The sequence below is a fragment of the Simochromis diagramma genome, unplaced genomic scaffold (genome assembly GCF_900408965.1).
Source record: "Simochromis diagramma unplaced genomic scaffold, fSimDia1.1 OVJJ01000323.1, whole genome shotgun sequence".
Classification (NCBI taxonomy): Eukaryota; Metazoa; Chordata; class Actinopteri; order Cichliformes; family Cichlidae; genus Simochromis; species Simochromis diagramma.
In genome coordinates, this window is record NW_024386770.1 from 449,405 (window position 1) to 477,313 (window position 27,909).

Here is a 27,909-nt window from a genome sequence, read left to right on the forward strand (position 1 = left end):
CTCTGCCACCTTAAAATGAAAACAGTTTAAAAAATGATGTTAAAGGGAAAAAACAGCAGAGAAAGATAAATAAATGAATCAGTAAACTGCACGAGACATTCTGAGAATGTTGTTGGTTAACCCAACAATACAAAGTGTAACTGTAACATCAGTAAAAGTGCAAAATTATATTTAAGAGCTACAAATTGTTAATCTGATGTTTGAAGGTTTTGTAACATGTTAACAAAAATGTCATCATAGCACCTTAAGGAGGAGTTTTAGCCAACATGGTTAGCAGGAATCAGAAGTTGTTGTGACACTGTTGAGCCCCCATACAGGGACCACCGCACTACAGCAAACACACTGACCTGCATCATCAGCCCTCTCTCTCCCTCTCTCTCTCTCTCAGTGAGCTTCCTCCTCCCTGCTCTGTGGTCGGACTCTGATGTGTGTTTGCACTGTTACTAATAGATTGTTTTTGCCGGGTCAATAACAGTTATCAGAACGAGATGAAGTTCCTCTGCAGTGGATCAATTGCGCCTCTCGTGCTTCTCCTCATCCTGCCAGGTAAAACCCATTTTCAGCTTCACTTCAGGTGTTTTTAAAGTGCAGAACCATGAACACAGTGAGTGTTTTTCTCATTATTGTTACTGATGTTGATATTTCAGGGTTTTACTGAAATATGTTTTCTTAAAGTGGGGAAAGTGTGAGCTTTTTTAAACAGTGTTCGGTGTTGTATGTGAACGGTGATATAACTGAGGATTAATGATATTGATCTCTGTGCTGCTGCTGAACCTCTGAACACGCTCCATTCTCCTCCATTACAAATCGCTCCAAGTGATATTTTCTTTTATTAGCGGTGAATCTGTAGATTTCTATCTATGATTAGTTCACTGTTTCATTCCCAAAGTGTCCAAAAATACTTTATATATGCCCATCATATTGGATTTAAAGAGGCACACTGAAAGTGCCCTAAAATATAAAAATAATATGATAAACAAAAGCTTTAAGTTTTGTAATATTCCTTTAAAATGACTGATATTTAAAGCCCTACACCCTGTAAGCATGACCTCCCAGGCTTTATTAATAACCATCTGCGTCTTTGTTCATTAAACAGTGAACATTTGCTTCTATGATTCGTTTCATTCTCTGAGACATCAGTGTGAGACAGAAGAGAAGCTCTGAGACCAAAACATTGTTTGGATTGAAAATTGGACCTTAAAATGTAAAAAATGTTTTACAAACAAAATATGAAGAAGTTTTCTGGAACTAACAGACCAGACAGACTCGTTCACACCGTGCGTCTTGTGCATGTTCTGCTTTGTGTTGTATGCTGTATATTCTGCTCAGCCTTACTAATAATGACATCAGCGTATGGACGGTAACCCCTGTGACCCTCACGCTGCTCTGAACACTCAGCTTCACACTGCTTTCTCCTCACTGTGCTCTGTCATGTCATAAGGGCAGAATATCCTTATATGATCAGATCAGGCACACAGCTCTGGTAGTGATAATAGAAGCCCCGCCCACCTGTTATTTAAGATTCTTTTATGAGGGGCAGCCAATCAAAAGAAAGCTGGCTTAAAGCAAGGATTGCCTTAAATGGGGAGGAACTAAAACAGCTTATTTCAGACAAACCTGGGGGCCTTGCTCTCAGGCCCATATAAGATTATCATGGATTGTTTTAAACTTTGAATCATGTAAAGCTACCACGAGAATAAATTATGGAGCTGGAGCTGTGGGAGACTGCAGGTTTTTCAGGACACCACTGGTACTTTTGTATCTTTGCATTCTTAATCACTTATTTAGGGACTAAAACTAATCGGTTAGGTTGAGAAAAGGAAGTAGTTTGAATTAAAATGTGGGCCTTTGCAGCATTAAATATGCAAAAATGACAGATTTAGAATTTTTCAGATTAAGGATGTTCACTCACAGTGACATCACACAGAGCCAAGAGTCGAAAACGTGCCTGAAACTGAGTGTTGAGAGCTTCTAGCTCACAGGGATTATTGGACATGACCTCATTATTTAAGACTTTGGTAATGTTTATTATAAGAAATTTATATTATATCATCATGTAAATGAAAGAAATGGAGGAAAAAGTAAAACAGTTGCAATTTAATGGGATAATTAATTATAAAAATTGCGCATTAAGATGTAGAAGTACTGATGCTGCAAAGCAAAGTTAACTATGCTGTCGGTGAAGTCTGCTGACTTTGAAAAAGTCATATGATGGATTTTTTTTTATTTTTTATTATTAGATTAGACCATGAGCAAAGAATCAGAATACTTTATTATCTTTGAGCAAATTATGTGTTCACAGTGTGAATGTCCTGCATCCGTACTCATGTGATTTCTGCAGTAATAATACTACACTAATATAGTAACTCATGTAAAACCTCACATTAAAGAAACCAAATGATGACTTTAAGGTCACAAAATGCATCATCAACCATTTCAATAGTACAGGTTTGTGTTTAGAGCCACCACTCTGGGCCCTTTCTCTGTATATACATTCAAACAGAGATGCTGGAACGTCTTCTGAAGAAAATCCCGACGCTGTGCAGCACTGGCAGGCAGGATGTTCAGTGATAAGCATCAATGGATGGAGACAACCATACACACACTACGTACATGCCTTCGCTATGTATTGTAGTTTAACCTGTAAAGGACAAAACCGTACCGAAAAATTCTATATCAAGCCTTGTAATCATTGCTTCCCTATTTTTTTGAAGTCTAGATTGACAGCTCGGTGGCACAGCGGTTAGCGTTGTTGTTTCGCAGCAACAAGGTCTTGGGTTTAAATCTGCAATCTGGCCAAATTTGCAGTGGGTTCTCTCTGGTTTCCTGAAACAGTTAAAAGTCATGCAGTAACAGTGTTGGGTGTAACGCGTTACTGTAATTAAATTACTTTTCCACTGAAAAAGTAAAGTAACTGATTACTGTTCATTTTTAGGTATTTTAATTACAGTTAGGGAGGGAGAGAGAGAGAGCAGGGACAACAACGTCACATTAGAAAGGTATAGTAATCATCCACAACTATTTTGTTGCAGATGATAAAGGATTCAGGAAGTTTATTCATGCAGGCCCATATGACAGAGAATATGCATCTTCTTTTTGTTTTCATATTTTAATTTATATTTGTGTTGTGGTTTGCAGAGTTTTGTGTTGTTTCACTTTAAATTTGTTTAAAAGGAAAAAGCTGAAAATTTAAATAGTAAAAGTTGAAATGTGAATAGTTGTTTTTGTATTATATGAGTTATTTATTACATTTTATGTGGAGTGAATAAATAAAAGTATATTTACGGTGGCCCCTACAGACAAAACACGTACAAACTCCAAAACAAACCACAACAGAAGTGCTCCAGGATGCTAGGGGGCAGTGTTGAGCTTTTGTTACCTCGTGGCTACACAAGCCAGCAAGTACCAACGACCAGATTTGGTGTGTGGTAGTAACAGGTAAATGAACATTTTTTTTTTAAATTATTTGAATATATATGAGTGCTTGTGTATAAATACACAAACAATACACATATGCTTTCAATTGTGTAATTTAAGTGATCTAGTAGCTGTTGTGGAAGTTCAGTTAACGCTAGAAATGTTTTTTGGAGTTTGTACGTGTCTTGTCTCTAGGGGCCACCACATATATTTATATATAAGCATATAAATAAAACCACTTTTTTTTACATTAGTAATTCTTTTTGTGCATAATTGTATATTATTGTTAATAATAAATCAATAAAGCAACAAAACAACCTGAAGAGCCGGTTCTCTAAAGAGAGCCGGAAATCCCATCACTACTGTGCAGTACTCTGACTCTCACCCTATCACATCTGGGATAGGTCCCTGCAACCCTGGTAAAGATAGGATGGAGTGGAAGTTATTATAAAACCATTAACATTTTATGGTAACCAGACTCTAGACCTTTTGAACACTAAAAAAAAAAACTCTTTAAATGAACTTAAAATAATCATGGGAAGGATTTCCACATTAATAAATGGCTTTCTATTCCGATTAAGCATTTTTGTTGCACTAATGTAATTTGCATGGGTTGGATCAAGGCCAGAGTGTGTAAAATCTAATTATATTTCTGTAATACAAGTATAAAAATTGCTAATTTTCAGCTTAGTAGAGGCTGCAGGCAAGGCTGTAGTTTATCTTCCTATCTTTTCAACTTAGTAATCGAACCTTTAGCTATGGCTCTTAGGGAGGACCATCAGGTTGCCAGAATCTCTAGGGGTGGGACAATGCACAAAGTATAATTGTGTGCAGATGACTTATTGCTGTATATATCTAATCCAACTGCATCAGTCGCTAAACTGCTCAAGGTATTAGATCACTTTGGACGCATATCTGGATACAAATTTAACTAATCGAAAAGCCCACTGTTCCCTATTAATAACATAGAGCAAGATTTCTCTGCCTTCCCCTTTAAATTAGAAAAAGAAACATTTAAATATTCGGGAATAAATATAACCCGCACAATGATGGAGGTGCGGATTCATAATTTTGACACTTACCAAAAGTACCAAAAGAGGCTGGTGGGCTAGGGTTGCCAAATTTGATCTTTTACTACTGGGCGGCTAATATCACCAAATTATTGCACTGGAAATATGTTTATGAGAACAGCGAGGGTGAGGCTTGGGTAAAAATGGAACTGATGTCTAATCCACTTCCCCTCCTAACCTCATCCCTAGCTCTAAATCAAAAACAGAAAATAACAAATCCAGTTGTAGGAACATCTGTTAGAATATGGCTTCATTTCAGAAGGCACTTCTGTTTGCAACAGGTTAGTAATTTTTTCATTGTTGCTTTTAACCCTTTATTGCCATCCGTTTCAGATAAAGCATTCCAAATTTGGCACAATAATGGTTTGAAGTTTTTTTTACAATTTATTTTCAGGAGAAACTTTTAACACCTTTGACGCTCTGATGAGAGATTACAATATACCAACCTCACATATGTTTAGATACCTGCAAATACGAAGTTTTGCAAAAACATTGTTTCCTTCATTCTCCTACTTACCTCCTAAAAATCAAGTGGATACTATTTTGGAAATGGATCCTTTTGGCAAAAGGCGAATCTCCGTCATACACAAACTGATGCAGAGCTTAAGGCCTATTACTTGGGAAAAAACTAAAAATAATTGGGACAAAGACGTTGGGGTGGATTTATCTGATGATGAGTGGAGATCTTGCTTGAACCGTATACATACTTCCTCCCTTTGCATTCGCCATGGTTTCATTCAGTTTAAAATTCTTCATCGTCTTCATTATACAAGAGAGAGGCTTTCAAAGGTTTTCCCAGAAGCCGATCCTGCCTGTCCCAGGTGTGGACATAATCCAGCAAATGAGGGTCACATGATGTGGTCTTGTCGAACCTGGATAATTACTGGGGAAATATATTCAAAGTATTATCTCAGTGCGCAAAATTTAGTGCTTGATTTCCTCATTGGCATTTTTGGAGTTATGCCACCTCAATACGAAATTAGTAAATCTCAGGAAAATGCCATAGCGTTTGCTACGTTGCTTGCCTGTAGACTCATTCTATTCCACTGGAAGTCTGATAAGACTCCTTCATACGTACAATGGTTAAAGGAGGTGCTTTTCTTTTTACCACTGGAGTTCTCTCATCACAACAAAAATTCTCTGCGACTTGGAACCCATTTATTGACTATAAAAAACGTATTTTCCAGATGTGTGACGTACATTTTTTGTTTGTTTTGTTCTGTTTCTCTATGAGCCTCGGGTGGGGAGGGAGGGGGGCTTCTTTCTTTATTTTTTTTATGTATAATCGCAACGTTTTCATTTTGTATTGAGACCATGATTTGTGTAAAGCGATTAAATTTAAAAGAAATCTAAAAAATAAATAAATAGTGAATTAAGACATAATGTACAGGATATATTTGCTTAAATTGCCAATAATAATATAAAACATTAACTTTGAATAGCTGGAAAATGTTCTTGTACAGTCATGTAAAACTTATGCTACAGCACGGGCTTTTGACAGTTTTTCGACTTTTTTTTAATTCAAGGGGTTTAACAAAATAATTCGTATTGCAAAAGTCTAGATTTAATCCTAACAAATAATAAGGTATTTAAACTGTACCTGTCCACAAGGGTTGGATTTATTTCAAGAAGGAAGCAATTCTAAGATCGCAGAGAAGATTTAATAATGAAAGGAAGTGCTTGCAATGTTGAAAGCATGAACTGGTAAACACTCTGTGTCTCTATCTGTTCATCTGAATCTTGTTAGGGTGCCTAAGAGCTTTGAGTTTATTATATTATTGAACTTGCTATTGAAATTGATTTTGATATTATTTATTATTTCTAGTCTTTGGTTTCTTTGTTAGAGTTCTGTCTTGTGGTTTGTGTGTCTGTGTTCTCTAGTTGCTCTGTCTCCCCTGTCAGCTGTATCCCTTTGTCAAATCCGCGTGTCTGTGTTATGTTATGTTTCCTGTTTTACTTTGAAAGTCCGTGTCTCATGTTAATGGGTCTGGTTTTGCTTCCTTTGTGTCGTCAGCCCTGATTTGTCCCAGCTGTGTTTCCCTCCTGTCTCTCGTTCCCTGATTGCTCCCTCTGTGTGTTCTCTTTGGTCTGTGTCGCGATCGCCCTTATCTGCCCTCATTCATGCTGTGTTCTGCCTGCGTTTATTCTTTGTATTTTGGAAGTTTGTTACTTTGAGTTCAGCATTAAAGCTTTTTTTTTTTTTTAAAGTTCACGTCTGTCTGTCTGCACTTTGGGTCCTTTTCCTGCCTGCACACAGCCGTCACATAACAAATCTGAACTTCTTCATCATTTCTTTTTCATCATGAGAGGTGTTAATTTGTCTGCATGCTGTAACGGGTCTCATGATCGCAATATGCTTCCTTCACAGCAATAATTGCTTGTGGAAGTTTGTGGTAGGTCTCCGTTGTAACATGAAAACCAAGCTGGAGAATGTCCAGATAAGAGCAAAAAAATCCCCCCAAAAACAAAAACTCGTTTTTTTGCCAAAAACTTGTTTTTGTGACTAAGAGTGTATCGACAGAATCAAAGGTCAGCAAAGGTAAACATTTGCACTGAAACGTCTGTATTGAACCAATTGTCGAAGTCATTAAAGCAGTAACAAAAAAAAAACCCCTAAAATAATAAAAATTGCCCTGATGACGGCAGTCAGGGAGGTTTCCTCTGGAGACCATGAATGATGATTAGATAGATTTAGATATTTTAGTTTTTATCAGTCACTCACTAAGAACAGTCTTTGATTTCAGGTGGGGCAGTTTGGTGTTCTGATCCATCTGCAGAACTTCCACTGGCTGAAGGATTTGTTTGTTAAATCAGGCTGTTTTTAAGGAGACTTTGTTGCAGTGTTTTGCGCCTTGTTTTTTTTTATTTGTCTTAAATTATTGTCTTTAAAAAACTTCAAAAATCACTTCAACCTACTGATTTTACATTTTCCAAAAATGAAGCACTGCCTAGCTAACACAGATGTTAGTGTGATGATTTAGTTTAGCTTTGGTAGTGTTGATCAGTGTTGATCAACCGATTCCGATTGATCAGAATCGGATCACTGATGGGGGATTTGTGTCAGCGTGCTGCGCTGGCGGGCGGCGTGGACACCCGGGTTTGTGACTGTGATAACTTGAGAAAGAGGTGACGCAGTTTTTTGAAATTCACACCACAGATACATGTACAAAAAATTTCAGATGAGTTTGAACTTTTCTGAAAATCTTGTGAACACAATAAATGTAATCTAGGATGTTTAAGACGATAGCACAGGTGCATCTATGAGGAGGCAGAGGGCGGCACTGACCGCCGCCAGTATTTCTCATTTTTGTTCGTGTGCACAGCTGTTAGAGTGGCTAACAATGTTGTTGCACATATGTACTTATGTCTGAGTATTTGTTTGCTTTTGGTGACTGGAGAAGCATTTGGAGATTAGTATTTTCCTCAGACCACACTGAAGATATAATCCTATTTGGTCTGGGAACACTCAGGAACTGCAAAACATATACAGGAGAAAATTAATGAATGTGTGAAGCAAACTATCAATAAACCCACCTAATGAGGTTATTAAAGGCATACTGCCATCCTTATCGAGATGAATGACAAACTGTTGAAAACCCCCTTTGCTCCATGGCAGTTTGTTTGGTTAGCATGGTTGCATACATCAGTGGGATCATGAATCAGGAGAGCAGAACTGAGAAGTTTTCCTTCAGGTCCTCAATTCAGTGAACAGTGAGGTTAAAAGTTGATGATGGACCAAAGTGCTGGACAGGACATGCTCACATTATGCATCATATGACATCGTGGTATAACAATGTTTATCTGAGCATGCTAATATGCAGATATTTGTTTACCAGCACTAGACACAATGGACATACTTTGAACTGAAGATGAAAAAAGTCAAGGCATCATCAAAATCAGCCGCCCTCTGCAGCAAACAGTTGCACAACATTTCACAAAAATCCAGCAGCTGCTGACGTCCTGTTTGTATGTTAGGCCGTTTTGATTCGATCTGCTGAAGATCATCCAGACAATTATCTGACAGGAAAAAACAATCGTAATGTTGATGCACACACTGAAATCACAGTTGGTCAAACATCTGTTGGTTTGTAGGGACAGGAAACAAACTGATGAAGAGTCACTGGCCCATGCAGTGAACTGTCTCCAGATGGTGAACTTCCCACATTTACTGCTTCTTTTTGTTCCTTATGAAGTTAGATAGTAAGTGCTAGTTGCTAGTAAACAATAAACAGGCATTGCTAGGATCGGTCAATGAAGACTGATGTGTAAAGAATGAATGAAATTTGGTCCGTTCCTGTATTCCACTACAGATTACAGATTACATGCCCCAAAATGTATTTTGTATCATATTCTGTTACGTTACTCAATGAGAGTAACGTATTCTGAATACTTTGGATTACTTAATATATTATTGTGCTTTTTACAACTGAATGTACTATTGCTGTGATTTATAACTGTTACTGAAGGTTACCAACACCAACTAGATTTTTAAATCTTAATATAAATGAGTAACAGTAGGTGGACATTAGGTAAGGCTGCTCCAACGGGACTTATTGTTAAGAGGAAAACACGAACACAGTGTACAGTCGAGTCTTAACAGCTTACTTACAGCTGGGCTCGTCAGTGGTTATTATTATATTTACATGCTTCATACATGCTATGCCTGTAACACTCTGCCTATTGCCTTCATATTAAATCATTTTTTAAATAATACTTTTAAAAAATATTTCTTCACGTCATTATGCAGCCGCAAGTAGAGGTGACATGGGCCGCGAGATTGAGACACAGACATTAGAGCCTCTTGATGCGTGTTTGGGTTTCCACCAGCGTGGAATCACCAAAAATAGAGACGGCATAGCCGAACATATGAAACAGGAAAATACGGCCGTGTAATCCATTTATTTCAGCAAAGTAACTGTAACAGAATACAGTTACTCATATTTTGCATTTTAAATACGTAACGCCGGTACATGTATTCTGTTACTCCCCAACACTGTCCATTCCATACTGATCACAACAGATCACAAAGTTTATCGGTAAAGACTGGATCTGCATCCAGATCCAGGAGATTTTGGGCCCATCAGGGTCTTCAAGTGTTTTTCTGTTAGTCATTAATGAGGAGGTTCAAGTACTTATTAAAGAGGTACAGTCTGTGATACGTATGTTTAACACCTTATGGAAAAATGTTAAGCAACATGTTCAACTGGACTATCCTCCATTATCATCAAAGCACCAAATAAGGATATTCTCATGCTGTTGTGATCCACGTGTATATTCTTACAGACTCTACCCCGTCCTCAGCACCTTTATGCTGCGTTTCACTTTCATTTGTCATCAGTTGGTTTATACGCTGTCAGATCTAATGGATTTCTGGCCCATAGTTGTTTGGATATTTCGCCTGGCGTAAGGTGTTGAAACTAGAGACATGAAGGGTGTTTTTATTGCAGATACATTTCCTCAGCTTGCTGAAGCATTAAGTTTGTGTCCTGTCCTTGTCCCTGCATAATCCCCAACTCTAACTCTCACAGTAGAATAGAATAGAATAGAATAGAATAGAGCTTTATTGCCATTGTACATGTACAATAAAATTGTGGCTGCTCCACACTAACTGTGCAGATATAAAATGTATATAGTAAGATACAAACAAAGTGAAAGCAGATAACACAAGAACAATTTAATTTCAATTTTCAGTTTTATTTATACAGCTTCAAATCACAACAACAGACACCTCAAGGTGCTTTACATTGTAAGGTAGACCTTACAATAATACATACAGAGAAAAAGCCAACAAGCAGGTTGTAAAGTAATTGGAAGTCGTGCAAAAGTAGTGGGCAAGAAGTCTGGTTTTTATTAAGTTGTGCTCCCAAATGTTGGCAATCAGGGAAAAATGAAAATACTTTGAAATGAAACACATGACAAAACTTTTCACACTCACTTCTGGCATGTTCAGGTCAGGTGCTGTAAATGTTGTGTGGTTCAGATGTGGTCCATGCTGACATTTGGTCCGTGTACGGCAGACCAGTGGTAAGTTAAGGACACTGGAACTCATCCTGAGTGAAAGTCATGTTAATGTGGCTCAAAGGAAACTCCAGTCATGGGTCACATCTGGGCCGAACATTTATTGCTGTTTGGGTAAAAATACCATTAAAATGCACAATCTGGAATAACAAGCTTAAATATTTTTATTAGTGTAAATTCCGATTTTTACTAAAAACACAGTAACTTAGTAAAAAGTACGTATATCTACTTATAAGCACTGCTGAAAAGATGAGTTAATTTAAATCAAAAGGTAAAATGTTATTTGCTTTTTATGCCAAACTATCAAAAACTTTACAAACCACTCAGTTAATCTATGGATTTTTTTTTAAAGTAAAGATAAGCTATTTCTATAAATTTGCTCCATTTAAACTGAAGATTGTCACTAATTTGGGGCTTTACCTGCAGGTATTTCCTTCTAACCTTGTCTTTGTAGCACATTTGGTCAAGAACAGAACCTTAACCTTTTCTCCATCAGTGGGTTTGTTTGCAGACAAAAACATCGGCTGTGAATCAGCCTTAAACACAGAAACAGAGCTGAAGCAGAACTGGACCATCTCCATGTGTTCCTCGAAACGACACCTGATCCCGTTTTCTTCTGTTGCACAGATCCAGAGCTTCACGTCCACATTTCCATTTTAGTACAGACGATGTGAACACTCTGACCCCCCTCGCTGTGTCTCTACAGTCATATTGCAGTAATGTATTATTTCCTGTTAAGTGAAGGTCGTTAAACCAAAAACGGAGTCTCGTGTGTCTCCTTTTTTGTGCAAAGCATGTGTGTTGTCCTTGTTATCGAGTGTTCAGAGTGGGTGAAGGTTTAGCATCTGAGTTTTCAGACATTTTTATTTTACTTTATTTTATCCGTAAAGGTTTCTGAATTGCGCCATCTTTAAATGAACATCGCGTAATAAAAAGCAGACTATTAGGTCTGGATTTTGTTGTTATTTAGATTTTAATTTACTGAATTTGAATCGAACAGTTTCTCTACAGTCTGTGAAACAAAAGAAGTCATTTCTATTTTTCCCTCTTATACAGACTGTAGGTCTGTAATAAAGTGTAATCTTTTTATTACATAAAGCCAATAATCTGCGAGGTGTCAGGCAGAAAGCGACAGCATGTTGTGGTTGCGAGGTGATTTTCTCAGTGGGACCTTACAGGATGCCTTCTTGGCGAGTGAGCGTCACTCTGCAGCCAACAATGAGGTCTGTGCTGTTTATCTGCTGCTGTCTGGCTGAGAGTTCACATGAATCATCAGCACTGCCAGCCACGATGTCTGACCTGATAACAACTTTGGAGAACATGAAATATTTATTCTCCCCCTCAGACACCATTTTATTATTCCTACAGAAATGATTCATGGGCCACTATTATTGTTATTATTAGAGAGGGTGAAGGGCTCCAAGTAAAGCTGCTGCCCTCGACATTAAGAGGAAGCAGCTGAGCGAGTTCAGGCATCCAACCAGGATTCCTCCCTTATCCCGAGAACACATCAGGACTTCCATAGAAGAGCATGAGAGGGTGGCTGAGGTGACAGAGGGTCAGGCACAAGCTGAGACTACTGCCCCTGTGACCCAGGCTGGGATAGGAGAGTAGATGGATTATCATTCTCATCAGATATTTACAGTGTGATCTTGTTGCAGAGTAAAAACACATTCAGGAAAGAAATATGGTGTGTGAAAGGTGAATGCACAGTTTGTGAATGTATTTTATGCTCGTGAAAAAATACATTTGAAACTTGAGTTGCCTGCTTTTTACACTGTAAAAACTAATGGTAAGACCACACACCTGGGAGTGGGAGTTGCAAGTTTGATTCAGAGTATCCAGTAAGGGTCCTGACCAGACCTCCCATGCTAAAAAACCCCCAAACCAAGCCCTGGAATGGCGGCCACGTCTGCAGCTCGGACACAAGCATTTCACTCATGTTGTACTATATAGAATTGTGTATGTGACAAATAAAGCTGGTTTGTTGTTGTTTGTAAGTACGACTCAATAATTTCATCCTTTGTACTTACCTTTGTTGTTTGTTCCAGTTTTTATTATGTGAAAAATCTATTGGACAGACTCATAAACAGAGTCATCGTTTGCCTTCAGCACTGCTGTCACCATCATTAACTGTAAACAGGATATTAGAGCAGTTATCAACCTGCTGCTGCTCTGGAGACCCTTGCTGATTAAACGCTGAGGTGATTACTGGGTTAATTGAACTGGGAAATGTGGTTTGCATGTGTGTGTTATGGTATGTAGCGTTGAGCATTTCTGTAGAAAGGATCCAGCAGCAGATCAATGCAGAGAAAAGCAACAGAGAAATTACATAAGACTTGACAACACTTAAAGTTTCATGTGCAAAATATTCTAAAGACGTACACCACAGCGTGAAGAGTGAACGATTATAAACCTTGACTTCTTGATCATTTTTACGTCATCATCGTTTATTTATATAGCACTTTAAAAAACACACCTGGTAGACCAAGTGTTGAACAATACATCTATAAATAGTAATAATATAAGAACTGAACAAAACAATTAAATCAATAAAGAGTTAAAAGCCAGAGAATAAAAATAGGTTTTTAATCTGGACTTAAAAACCGGCACTGATGTAGTCTGTCTAATATGAAGAGGAAGATTGTTCCAAAGCAACGTGGCCACAGCAGAGAACGCCCGGTCTAATCTGAGTCTCAGCCGTGACTTAGGGACTGAAAGCAGCAGTTGCTCAGCTGACTGGAGGGAACGAGTTGGAACGTAAGGCTTCAACAAATCGGACAAATAAACAGGTGCCAAAGCATTTAAAGATTTAAAAACCAATAAAAGAACTTTAAAATGGATCCTAAATTTGATTCAAAGCCAATAGAAAGGCCAAAACCGGAGTGATGCGGTCGAATTTGATTTTTGCACTAATTGTAAGCGTGACAAAGTGCCCAGCCCCTATTAAAAGGGAATTACAGTAATCCAGGAGTGAAGTAATAAAAGCATGAATTACAGCTTCTAAGTTACGTTTGGCGAGAAAGGGCTTGATCTTCGATAGACATCTGAGGTGGTAGAATGCTGATTTTACCGCCCCATTCACGTGGCCATCAAGAATCAATTTTTACTCCAAGATTTGTGATTGAATTCTTCAAATGAGAGATCAAACAGTGAAATCAACATCTGGAGGGTCAGGAAATTGATTTGGGCCAAATTGGACTCTCCACCATTTGACCTTAGAACTGAAGAAGCTTCTTGGATGAGAGGTGAAACGTCTTCAAGTAACTTAAAGAAGTCCAGACGCTTTTCTTTGCAAGCTCCTTTGACTACGATGACCTGGATGACTGAGAACCTTCACAGACATTTGGGCCAAATAAAATCACTTCCGTTTTTCTTTTCTGTTTACATCAGCACAGGATTCACTTCAGCTGATTAGAATGTGGTCACATCGTTCCTAAAGCGTGGACAGGCAGACCTTTAACTAACAAATTGACATGATGCGCCGTCTTTTTAATAAATCCAGGAAAGCAGCTTCTTCTCCTTTAAACAAAAATATCAAATACATTGATCTCCATCATTTAAAAAGCGTATATACGCTTCACACTCCATTAGCCTGAAGTATTTGGTCCTTGAAAGTGATCACATTAACCAGTACCAGGTACCAGTAGTTTTTATGGAGGAACTTGCCTGCAAACATTCAGCAGCTGTGAAAAGTGAAAGAGAGAACATCTGTCTTCAGAGTAAAAGTGTGTCTCATGTTCTGAAACATGTTGGCTGCAAAGGTGAGGCACAACTTTTACTCTGAGGGCAAATGTTCTGTGTTTATATCTGATGTCACACTATAGCTTTTGCTAGCACCTAGCTAATAATTAGGCACATCTCAGCATCTTCCATGCAAACTATGGATAATTGCATTGACCTGCTAGAACCAATGCTATTGCAAGGAAGGTTTTGGTGCAGCACCCTCTTTGTGACCAGTTTCACTGAGCGACTGCCACAGCAGGTAGAGGTGGGTTGCAAAGCAGCCTGTAAATGCACAACAGCTGTGCATCAGGTGATCTGTTGGGATTGCAGGTAATGACTTTGAGGTCTGCCTGACCCGGCACTATGCTTGTCATCTGTTTTCTGATCCTCAGTTTGCCGGGCTGCTCATGGGCGCTTCGCTCAGAAGCTGATGAAAGACTTATTTACCAACTACACCAATGCTCTGCGGCCGGTGGAGGACACCGACTACATCATCAATGTCACATTACAGGTCACTCTCTCCCAGATCATTGACATGGTAATCAAACCCTGAATGCCTATCCAGCTCTTTATGCTGTATCTAGTCAGGCAGGTACTGGTGTGACCTTGCCGTTTTCATGGATTTTCACCAGGATGAGCGGAACCAGATCCTGACTACCTACCTGTGGGTCCGCCAGGTATGGATGGATGCCTTTCTCACATGGAAGAAGGAGGACTATGATGGCCTTGACACCATCCGCATACCCAGCAGCTACGTTTGGAGACCTGATATTGTTCTGTATAACAGGTAGGTGTATCATCCTGCTGGCTGATCTTCAGGATATTTATTGATGTTTTCAAACTCCTTCCTCGTTTCTATCATAGTGCAGATGATGAGTTTTCCAGCTCCATGGAGACCAATGTTGTTCTTCGTAACGATGGCCAAGTCATGTGGGACCAGCCAGCCATCACCAAAAGCTCCTGCTCTGTTGATGTGGCCTTCTTCCCCTTCGATTTGCAGCAGTGTGACCTAACCTTTGGCTCCTGGACTCACAACGGAAACCAGATGGATTTGTTCAATGCCCTGGACAGCGCCGACTTGACCGACTTTGTCCCCAATGTGGAGTGGGAGGTCAGTAATGGTGTCATGTGTTTAGCACATCCTTAATGAATGTTTTGACGAACCCAAATTTTTCTCTAACCAGGTTCTGGGAATGCCAGCCAAGAAAAATGTCATCTTGTATGGCTGCTGCTCAGAGCCATACCCAGACATTACCTTTTCCCTCCACCTGAAGAGGCGGGCCTCCTTCTACATCTTCAACCTCCTCATTCCCTGCATGATGATCTCCTTTCTGGCTCCGCTGGGCTTTTACCTGCCAGCGGATTCAGGTGAAAAGGTTTCTCTGGGTGTCACAGTGCTGCTGGCCCTCACCGTGTTTCAGCTGCTCGTAGCTGAGAGCATGCCACCCTCTGAGAGCGTCCCGCTGATAGGTGAGAACAGCCTCTGACTTTTATTTACATCTATGTATTTAAAAAAACATTCATGATGAATCAGAATTATTGTAATGTTTATATTCATCATCCCTCCTGCAAATGTTACATGGCTACACTGTATCTGACAAGTTACTAATATTTGAGGGTGCACGTATAGCCTTAGGATACCTCAGACAGACACATTTCAGCCTTAGGGATGTCCCTAGAGTGTATCCTCGGAGTAATCCAAAGAGATTTTCCTGTTATGCCAATGTGTTAGGCAAGCAGAGCTTCCCTGCAGAAAGAGTGCAGAGGCTAAGCCTATGTTTGAAGCCACTTAGGTGTTTGATGGGCGGGGTTGACATGATGTCACTAATATGACTGAAAACTTGTGGTATGGAGAAACTCCAATAGCTCCAGCGTTGTTTAGATTAAGGATTTATTGCTCATCATTGATTGAACTTGCTGTTCCACAGTTCATCTTAATATCCAAAATAAATCCCAGCAGTCACAAACTGTTTGGTCCCTTCAACCAATTAAACCTGACCCTAATTAAATGTTCCTACCTTAAATACAACCATTTACAAACACAAAAAGTGAAAACTAGTCCCACACATAAGATAATACACAAAACATGAAAATGGCTCCTACAATGAGGTTCAGGTTAAAGGGAAGACTAAATGGGATTTAGGAGTCACCAAAGAGTCAATCAACAGGAAACGGAAAATCACTCTGAGGTCTACGAATGGTTACTGGACATCTCTGGGATGTTCTTGCTTACCGTCGCGCTGATCTCTGTCTAAAATCGAAGCTGGAGAAGGTGGGGCTGTTTTTAGATTACGTGAAAGATGTAATCTTTTGTATTAAATCTATTAGCAGAAAATACTGGTGATTGCCCAACAACACCTGATGCTGACCAGTTTATAAAGTCTAATTTACACTATTGTGTTCATTGATTGTTTACAGTCAGATATGACCTTCACTGACTTCAGAAGTCTTTTGTAGATGCCTTTAAAGTATGTAATTTGGATAAAAGTAGCACATCTCAGTGATTGCTGGGGCACAGTTGTTGTCGATGGATTTGAGGACCTTTTAAAACCTCCAGCTTGCAGCTCTCATTGAGTCACTGAGCCTTGGCATCAATGACAAGAGGACCACTGACAAAGAGGATTCAGATACAGACCCAATCAAAATGATAGGTGGAGCTTGGATGGAGGTGGGTTGCAAAGCAGCTTGGATCTTACTCTAACTGTGATTTTCAGCTTTCAATTTTCAGAGACTTCAATGCAGCAATGCAGCAACTACCCAAGTGCCTCTGCAGTAAATAAAGAAGTATAAGAGGAATGTTTGCTCGTCTGCTGCTGTCTGTTGTCACACCCACTTTAGACTTCACAGGGTTAATCAGAGTGTCCTATATTCACCAGCTGTATGCTTTTACTGCAACTAAGACTAAAGCTTGATTTGGAGTTATAGGGACAGCAAATAAGGGTCACCAACCTCTACCTGATTTTTCGGTGTCTTATTTCTATAGGAAAGTACTACATTGCCACCATGACCATGGTCACTGCATCAACAGCGCTCACCATCTTCATCATGAACATCCACCACTGTGGCGGGGAGGCTCGTCCCGTGCCTGAATGGGCCGAGCGCTTCATCCTCAAGTACCTCGCCCGCATCTGCTTCGTGTACGAGGTGGGTGAGAACTGCCTCGGTGGCGCCAGGAAAGAACCTTTATCACAGGAGGGGTCTGACAGCCCATCAGCCAATGGCGGCAGCACCAAAGGAGCAAATTGGGATGTCAATGGGAAGGCGTGGGGAGGAAAGGTGGAGGTGGAACCTCTGAAGATGGGGCAGGAAGTAACCAACCAGACAGACTGGAAAGAGGATCTGTTTGTGACCATTGACCACTCACAGGAGAAAGGAGCTGCTGTAGTGCGAGGGGAGGAATCAAACTGTGGTGAGCACGAAGAGGAAAAGAAAGGCGTAGGTGTTGAGGGAGGAGGTGGAGCTGGGGGGAACAGGAGGGAGATCTTGGTGAAGTGTTTATGCCAACACCAGGAACTGGGCAAGAATGTTGAGTACATTGCCAACTCCTACCAGGACCAGCGAGCAGCACAGCTGCGCATCGGCGAGTGGAGGAAGGTCGCCAAGGTCATGGATCGCTTCTTCATGTGGCTCTTCTTCATCATGGTCTTCTTCATGAGCATCCTCATCCTGGGAAAGTCCGTCTGATGGAGCTCAGCCTAAGAATTCACGAGATGATAAAATTGTTTGTTTAACGATTAAATCATTTTTTCTTCCTTTTTTTCTGACACATGTAAACAGCTAAAAAATAACTGAATGATGGTTTAAAGGGTCAGTTTACTGTTTTGTAAGCTGGTACCTGGTAGCTTTCCTCAAAATCATTTCCACCAGAATTTAAAATGCTTATCTTTGGATTTGAAAGGGACTCTGAAGGCTGATGAAAGTAAAATGATTGGGAAAAAAATAGTTTCTAATTATTTACAAAGATCCTAACAAATGCTGGAGAAGCTAAACACCTCTCTGTTGGACACAGCATGAAGGGAGAATCAAGGGTGGGTTGCAAAGTGGTTTGCATGATGCAGCAACTGTGGACAGCCTAAATGAAATTTACCAGTTAGATGTGTAGATGGGTGTCTGCAGAGCCGTTAGTTGAGAAGGATGAATGAAATGAAATGAGTAGAGCTCTAAGCGTTAATCTCAGCGTTAAAATGACGTTAACGCCATGACCGCATTAACGTGGAAAGTATGGTTAGCAAATTATCACGGATCGCCCCGTGCGTGGGGCTGGATAGCGCTAACGCATTAACGAGCTAACCACGCTAATGTGTTGACGCGGTCCAGCCCCACGCTCGGGGTGATCCGTGATAATTTGCTAACGGAAATTTGCCGCGTTAATGCGGTTATGGCGTTAACGTCATTTTAATGAGATTAACGCCGACAAGACTAGAAATAAGTGATCTGCTGTTTTTCTTCATTTAAGTTGTATTGTGCTCATATCTTCAGATCACAGATGTTTTGCGACTGTTTGCATTTGCATTCCAGCACTGAATTGGTCACTCTAGATTTCAGCATTCAGGCATTTATGAACCCATTCATCATGCCTTAATACTTTTCATTGAGCTATCTGACTCTCAGAACAGCATCCCCACCACCTTTGTTCCTGAGGGTAAGTTGGTATCGGTGCTTTGATGCAGCTGATCTCGACTTTGTAGCCTTAATGAAGTAATAATAGGTTCAATTTGTCCTTTCTTGTCCCACATTATTCATATTTAACACACTTTTATCTGAAGCAATTCTGTCTGGGAAAATACGGACTTTTTATACTCTAAACATGGTAATGCTGCTTCTGTGATTACGATCTGAACTACAAACTGTTTTCTTGCAAATAATCATAATCTGGAAACAAAAAGGAAAAAAGGGAAATCTCATAAGAGTCAAATCTGGTTTTTCCCTCCAAAAATGCTTTCTAGTACATTTTGCTACTGAAGAAAAAAAACAAAAAAAACTTTAAATGGTTGATAAAACATTTTCAGGCTCAATCTTAAACAAACTAAAATTCACTCACAAGTTGTGGTCATTTAAGTTTCTAAGAAAGCTCAAATAAACTGTAGTTCCAGGAGAAAAAAACCCTGCAATTATATGTAGTTTACTTTTATTTTAAATCCAAACACACCTCACACTTTTACTGCTTTTAAAGTCAAAACCAGTGACACAGAAAATCACTTCCAAATATTTGCAGTGATCAAAAGCTAAACAGCTCTGCACAAAGCCTCATATCAGAGTTTGAAAGCCTTACTTTACACGTCTGGATGTTTTTTTTATTGACGCTGTTTGCAAAATAATCGGTTTCATCACATCACACAGATTCTTTGTTCAGCATTTTGTCTTTTACTACAGCATGTTAAATAAAAAGAGTAAAGTCTCATATTATCGTTTTTTTAATCACGTGGGTTTGTGGAATCGCACAAAAGTTTACAACAACTGAGCAAAACATTTGAGAGCAAACAAACAGAGACATCAGAGAGGACGGGTTCATGATGCTAGAAAGCTAGCTCAGACGGGAATGACTGCTTGTCCCAAATGTGCCTCACATCTGCAGTTTTCTTTGGCTGTCTGGATAGTTAGCCGACTGTATCCACAGACTCTATTGGTGCAGCTTTGTAGACACAGATCCGGCTAATTAGTTAATAACAGATGAGTAAAGCCCTAAAATTCCACTCACCAAACTGGAGCTCGGGTATGTTAGATCAGCGGTCTCCAACCTTTTCTGCACCACGGGCCGGTTTATGCCCGACAATATTTTCACGGACCGGCCTTTAAGGTGTCGCGGATAAATACAACAAAATAAAACTAGTACCGGTACCGAAAAAAAGAAGATTTATTCATAACACACGTGAACAGACCCAGAAAAACCGAGTTAACGATAAAAACGATAACAAAATAACGCTGAAAACCGATAAAACCCCTGAAAACCAGACATTTCACACCTGAGCCTCAACTCTCGCGGCCCGGTACCAAACGACTCACGGACCGGTACCGGCCCGAGGCCCGGGGGTTGGGGACCGCTGTGTTAGATGATCTGTTTGTACATTTAACTGCACAGCAGTCATATTAGTGGTTAAATAAATACTCCAACAGCACAAACACGGTCCAGAGGTCCATTTCAGGGACTCCAATCAGCTGTGGTGAAAAAGCCGAGGTGATTCACAGCTGTCAGTCAAAGACACCAAAGATAAGTCACATCCAGCACAGTTATCATGAGGATGCAAAACAGCTGCAGGGATAGAGTGGATATCAGAGGGACTGCAGCTCTGGCTTCATCTTTCTGTTTCGCAGGTGTAACCTTGGCTCACATACAGTCTGCAGTAAACTGTCTCATGTGTGTTTCCCTTACAATGTTCACCAGGTTGTTTTTTTGTTCTGGTTTGGTGTCTTTTTGTAATCTAATGCATGTGATTCAGCACGTCTGCACAATGAAACACTGAGTGTTATAATCCTGAGTGTGTGATGATCCTAACCTCACAGAGGCACAGAGTTTATCGAAGGTTCACTTGAAGAAAACAGAATTTTCTGTTTTTTTGGTTTGGTCTCTATAAATGCAGCTTCAGGGTTTGTTTATGTTACCAGGATGGAGTAAAAATGCATCAACTTTTGTTTGTTTTTAAAAAAGAAGCTGCTTTACAGACTGATAGAGTATTAACATGTCTCTGTGAACTAGTTTGTCCTCTGAAGGCCAGAGACAGGCTTTTGTTTTATTATGAAAGGAATAAAAAGGCAAATTTATGAGACTAAATATTTAAGACTAAAGATAAAAAAATCACTGTAATTTTATATGCATGAAACCAAGAAAAATGTTACTCTGCTTATTTCTTTGCTGTGTTTGAAACATCCAGAGTCAGCACAACAACTGTTAAATTTATCAGCCCCATGTTTTTGGTTTGTGAGCTGTTCACACGGGACACTCTGTTAATGCCGTGAAAGTTCTTATTAAAACTGTTTTGTTCACAGAGGTTTGTTGGGACTTTTCTGATATGATGTGTGTGTGGTATTGTGGGTCTGTGGGGTTTGCTCTCCGTGTGTGTGGGGGGGTACTTTCTGATTCTAGATCACACTTAGGTGTGAAGGTGAGTGAATGGTTGTCTGTCTCTCTTTGGCCCTGGTTGGCGAGGTTTCCAGGGTGTGACCCACCTCTCGCTGTATGGTTGCTGGGAGGGGGATAGACTACGGCCCCCTCTGGACCCTGAAGTGGAAAAGGCAAAAGAGCTTTTACTTTAGAGTATATTTTAAGGAGTCTAACAAACACTTATTATTGTTTTAACCAGAAGAAACATGAGATTGGTTTTAGAAGAGGTGAGTAGAAGGACGTGTCAGGTTTACTTTTATTTCTTGATATTGCAGTTTGGCTTCTCTGCAGAAGAGGGCAGTGCAGCTGCATCTTTGGACGGTTGCTCTACATAGATAACCCGCACTCAGAAAGGTCATGTCAGTCTTGAGATGGGAGGAGCAAATAAAGCACAAAACTACACAAGCTAAACCCAAGGACAACAGGCGATTTTAAATATATGTTTCTTTAAAACTTGTGGATAATTTTCATGTATAAAAACATCCCACACTGTCCTAAAGGTCTGAAGTCTGACTCATTTAACTGATTCCTAAGATCTAAACATTGTATGATAGATGCTGCAGGTTTTGATGCAGCATCATCAGACTGAACAAACCTCTGGGAAATGTTTGATCCTGTAGTTATAAAAATACATGTCAGCTTTCTTCTGCTTTCCCTTTAAAATGGAAACAGTGAGAGAAGACGGTGCAAAACCAGCACATTGCTTTATTATTAAAGTGCACGACACAAATTGTTCTGCAACTATGTCAACTTACAACGATGCACAAAATTAAACAAACAGCGAATCCAATGAATGGATTGTCAATGCCTGGGTACTCTCCCTTTAAAAGAGCCAAGAGCCTTCCTTTCCACTTCCTCCATGTAAAGGTTGGCTACAATAGGTGACACGGGGGAGCCCATGGCACCGCCATGTTTTTGTCTGTAGAAGCCTTCGTTGTATTTGAAATATGTTGTGGTGAGGCAGAGGTCTAACAGTGTGCAGGTCTGATCGGGTGTGAAGTTGGTCCTGTCCTCCAAGGAGCTGTCTTCTTGTAGTCGTTGTCTGACAGTCTCCACGGCCTCCGTGGTGGGTATGCAAGTGAAGAGAGAGACTACATCAAAGGACACCATGGTTTCATCTGGATCCAGGGTAAGTTTCTGGACCTTGTCGGTGAAGTCGGTGGAGTTCTTCATGTGATGTGGGGTGTTCCCCACAAGAGGTGCAAGGACGGTAGCAAGGTTTTTAGCAATGTTGTAAGTGGCTGAGTTTATGCTACTGACTATGGGTCTGAGTGGGACAGCTTCCTTGTGGATCTTAGGAAGTCCGTAGATGCAGGGTATGGCATCCCCTGGGTAAAGGCGGTGATATGTAAGGCGGGCAATGATTTTGTCCTTTTCAAGGTCTTGAAGGCAAGCTATAACTTTCTTTTTGTAGCTGCTTGTGGGGTCTCACTTTAAGGCTTCGTAGGTATTGTTGTCACTGAGGAGAGTAGTGATCTTTGTGTTGTAATCTGTAGTGTTTAGGACCACGGTGCACCTTCCCTTATCAGCTGGTAAAACAGTGATGTTGTGGTCTTTGCTCAGGGAAGCGACGGCCTTCTTTTCCTGTATTGTGAGGTTGGAAGGAGGGACTTTGGCACTAGTGATGTGTCGGTCACGAACGAAATGGCTCTTAGAGCCGAATCTTTGACGTGAACGACGTGAGCCGGCTCCTTATTGCGAGCCGTGTTTTTTTTTTTTCTTTCTCTCTCTCGCACTTTTTCCCGCTTCACTCCGCACGCGAGCCTTGTGCTTTGCGCTGGGCAGAGGGGGGAGGGGCGGTAGTTACACTCAGTAGCACAGGAACAGAGCGGGAGGGAGAGAGAGAGAGAGCCAGGGACAACAACGTCACATTAGAAAGGTATAGTAATCATCCACAACTATTTTCAGTTGCAGATGATAAAGGATTCAGAAAGTTTATTCATGCAGGTCCATATGACAGAGAATATGCATCTTCTTTTTGTTTTCATATTATAATTTATATTTAATTGTGTTGTGGTTTGCAGTGTTTTGTGTTGTTTTCACTTTAAATTTGTTTAAAAGGAAAAAGCTGAAAATTTAAATAGTTAAAAGTTGAAATGTGAATAGTTGTTTTTGTATTATATGATTTATTTATTACATTTTATGTGGAGTGAATAAATAAAAGTATATTTACGGTGGCCTCTACAGACAAAGCACGTACAAACTCCGAAGCACGTACAAACTCCAAAACATGTAAAAACTCAAAACACTTCCAAAACACAACAGAAGTGCTCCAGGATGCTAGGGGGCAGTGTTGAGCTTTTGTTACCTCGTGGCTACACAAGCCAAGAAGTACCAACGGCCGGATTTGGTGTGTGGTAGTAACAGGTAAATTAACATTTTTTAAATTATTTGAATATATATGAGTGCTTGTGTATAAATACACAAACAATACACACATGCTTTCAATTGTGTAATTTAAGTGATCTAGTAGCTCTGTTTGGAAGTTCAGTTAACGTGGAGTTTGTACGTGCTTTGTCTCTAGGGGCCACCACATATATTTATATTTAAACATATATAAATAAAACCACTTTTTTTTTTTTTTTACATTAGTAAAAGTCTTTTTGTGCATAATTTTATATTATTGTTAATAATAAATCAATTAAAGCAACAAAACAACCTGAAGAGCCGGTTCAAAGCCGAAAGAGCTGGAAATCCCATCACTATTTGGCATTGGAGAGGGTGGCTGAGACTTTCATACTGATTTGCTCTGCTTCTGTCTGTGGTAATTTATTAATCCATATGGCGGTTTCTGTGGCTGTGATGAGGTCCATTATGGACAACTGTTGCAGAGAAATGGCAAAATTGAGTCCTTTGGCTAATACTTTCTTTTCAGGTTCAGTGAGATTCAGGTCTGAAAAGTTCTTCACCCATTTTTCTTGACTGTCCTCAGGTGTGTGTTCTTCTCTGAGTTGTGTAGGTTGAGACTGAGGAGTGAGCTTGGAAAGAACGCTTTTCTTTCCAAGCTCCTTAGACTACGATGACCTGGATGACTGAGATCCTTCACAGACAATGAATGGATGAATGATCTACAGTTACTTCCTGCTGTCCTAAGATTACCAAAGGTCAGCTTTAGCCTGTGAGACACACTTTGAAAACTCTGCTGATGAGCTGACCAAAAAGGTGGATATTTAATAAAGATGGAGGAACATAAACCATTAAAACAGTTGTATAAAAAGATAAACTGGTCACTGTTACGGATTAAAATATTGGGGATGGATACAAGAGGAAAAACCACAATAACAACACTGGTCCGGCCGGGTTGAGTCAAACGATGATTTTAATGATCACACGCGTGGGAGATGGACACTGTACGCAGACAGCATCAGATCTCAAAATGGTGGAGCATTGATCAAACTCTTATAGCCTCTAGTGGCCCCCAACTAATCATAAAAGCCTAAACATTCACATGCTTTCTCTCACACGGCGCCTAAGCTACGACCTTGGCTCCCTGTTTATCTGCTCCTGCTGAGTTGGGGCAGAAAACTCCAGTATGTTCTGTTCTCTTCTAATCAGACAAATAAGGCGATGACTTTCTGCGAACAGTATTTCTTATAACTCAGCAGTATAATGCATCATAAAACAATATCATTCATTCACAATAAATCAGCAGTCTAATGTAATGCAAATCAGTTTAACAAATGCAATAGTTATCAGCTTCTTCTAATTCAGGAGAATAATGCAAACTAAAACTACATAATAATTCACAATCTTTAATTAGGGGTCTAACATGGCATAAAATAATATTATAATCTCACATCACCGTAATGTCACTCTCTGGTTTTAGATTTTGCTTTTTGAAAGATCAGGGTTAGTTTACTCACTACCGAGTTGTTGTTGTTGTTTGGGTTTTTTTTTATTTTAAAAATTTACTAGATTTGGATGAAAGAGTAGAGTTACAAGCAGCCAGGCCCTGCACTACAGTGTTCAAGTGGGTGAATTATTTTTTTTAAATTATATTTATGAAAACAAACACAAACCGACAACTCAGAACAACCATCAATACACATTAAAAGGAAATTCGGGTTTTCACTTAGGCTGGACTCCTTAGTTCTCATCCTCTGTGGTATTGTATTTGTTATGAAACAGCTGTGTGCAGGCAGGAGAAGGACCCAAGGTGCAGACACTCAGAGGCAAAACTTGAACTCAAAACAGCTTTAATGCTAAACTCAGATGTAACGTAACTGGATATAGCAAAATAAACTTACACAGGAAGACTGACAGAACACACAGCATGGCACAAGGGTAGATCACTACACAAACACAGAGAAACACAGGGCTTAAATACACAGAGGGAGCAATCAGGGAATGAGTAACAGGAGGGAAACACAGCTGGGGCAAATCAGGCCTAACGAGACAGGGGAAGCAAAACCAGACACATTAACATGAGATACGGACCTTCAAAATAAAACAGGAAACAACACAGACTGAACTAAAGACACAGACTCACACGCAGGCACTGCAACAGAGGGAACCGAGACGTAAACCATAAGACAGAACACAGACAAAGAAACCAAAGACTAGAAATGATAAATAATATAATAAACTCAAACCTCTGGGTCAACGACACAGGCATCCTAACAGTATTACTTCATGTTCCCGTTACAGTGCACAGTGGTGTTTGTGTTGTTCATCTGTGTTTGCCCAACATCTCTAAAGTTAGAAATATCCTGTCTCAGAGTGACGCTGAAAAACTAGTTCATGCATTTATTACTTCCAGGCTGGACGACTGTAATTCATTATTATCAGGAAGTCCTAAAAACTCCCTGAAAAGCCTTCAGCTAATCCAAAATGCTGCAGCAAGAGTCCTGACAGGGACTAGAAAGAGAGAGCAGATTTCTCCTGTTTTGGCTTCCTGTTAAATCCAGAATTCAAAATCCTGCTCCTCACATACAAGGTCTTAAATAATCAGGCCCCATCTTATCTTAATGACCTTGTAGTACCATATGCCGGAGGTTTCTTCCTCTTAAAAGAGAGTTTTTCCTTCCCACTGTTGCCAAAGTGCTTGCTCATAGGGGGTCATATGATTGTTGTTGTTTTTTTCCTCTGTATGTATTATTATAGGGTCTAACTTACAATATAATGATAAAACGATAAAAACAATAACAAAATAACGCTGAAAACCGATAAAAACCCTGAAAACCATACATTTCACACCTGAGCCTCAACTCTCGCGGCCCGGTACCAAACGACTCACGGACCGGTACCAGTCTGAGGCCCGGGGGTTGGGGACCACTGCCCTAAAACACGCTGCGCCAAAAACTGGTCCACCCCAAGGATCTGATTCTTTTTGTTTTCATATTGCAGCAGTCTGGCTGTGGTTTGTGTCACGGGTGGAGTTGAAACCACGATGATTCATGGAAGATTTCTCCGGACAGACGGAGGAACCACTTGAAAAGAACGCAGGCAGTGATCTTTCCAGTGCTGGATAGCTGTGACATGACTCTGTGGTTACTACAGTTAAAAAAAACCTAATTAATGCAATAAATGCATTTTTGAGGTCTGTATGTTGGTCTGAAATACCTGGATACAGTGAGGCACAAATCCTGTGTGTGTTTTTGTCTCATGAAGACATGCAGCCAAATTAAACATCAGCTGATTTCAGGTAATCATGGAGAAGCTGAGGTCAATGAGTTAGAGTTCTTCGTTTTGTTGAATTGTACTTTGGTTCTTTCAACACACTTGACAAACAAATGTTTGCTCTCTCTTGCTCTGTGAAGCCAAAGCTAAAACTATTAAAAAACGTTCAATTTAATCTTTATTATGGCTGTTTTGAAATGAATATCTGTTCACGTTGTGGTTGTAATTGGCAGTTCTTTGTATGTAGCACATTTTATTACATGCATTTCAGTATGCTGTTAAACATACAAACATAGTGGATTATGGATGCTAACAAATCTAACTATGCAGTGCTAGTGTTAGCTGATAAGTCCAAGCACTGCTGTGATGTCCAGATTGTTATTGGAGGGTCTACCTTACAATATAAAGTGCTTTCAGGCAGCAGTTGTTGGGATTTTGCACCGTATAAATAAAATGAAATCAAATTGAGACTTGAAAAAAAAAACTGTCTGCTGCTATATATACATATATATATATATTATGATATATATAAGATATACATATATATTAGAATATGTAGATATATTATATAATAATAGATATAAATAATACATATATTATGTATATATGATATATATATATAGTAAATATACATATATAAAATTTGAAGGTTAAAAAAAAATAAGATACAAAAAGAATAGAATATATACATATATATATATATATATAGTAATTAGATACATATATAATATGATATAACAATATATACATATATATATGTATATATACATAAATAATATAATCATATATATAATGTATATATATATGTATATATACATATATATAGACATATATATAATATATATATGGTATAATTTATAATATGTATATAAAAGATATAGACATATATAAATATAGATATGTATATATATTGTTATATATAGTATATATACATATATATATGTATATATATGTATATTA

The 27,909-nt window shown here is 39.4% G+C and overlaps 1 protein-coding gene across 1 annotated transcript; it reads left to right on the forward strand.

Moving 5' to 3' along the window:
* Positions 1–309: 309 nt before the first annotated feature.
* LOC120737365 (neuronal acetylcholine receptor subunit alpha-10-like) lies at positions 310–19,110 on the forward strand. Its single transcript, XM_040038012.1, has 6 exons — positions 310–546; positions 14,624–14,769; positions 14,864–15,018; positions 15,096–15,342; positions 15,416–15,701; positions 17,215–19,110. The coding sequence occupies exons 1-6, from the start codon at positions 489–491 to the stop codon at positions 17,913–17,915; spliced, it is 1,593 nt and encodes a 530-aa protein (XP_039893946.1). The 5' UTR covers positions 310–488; the 3' UTR covers positions 17,916–19,110.
* Positions 19,111–27,909: the final 8,799 nt, after the last annotated feature.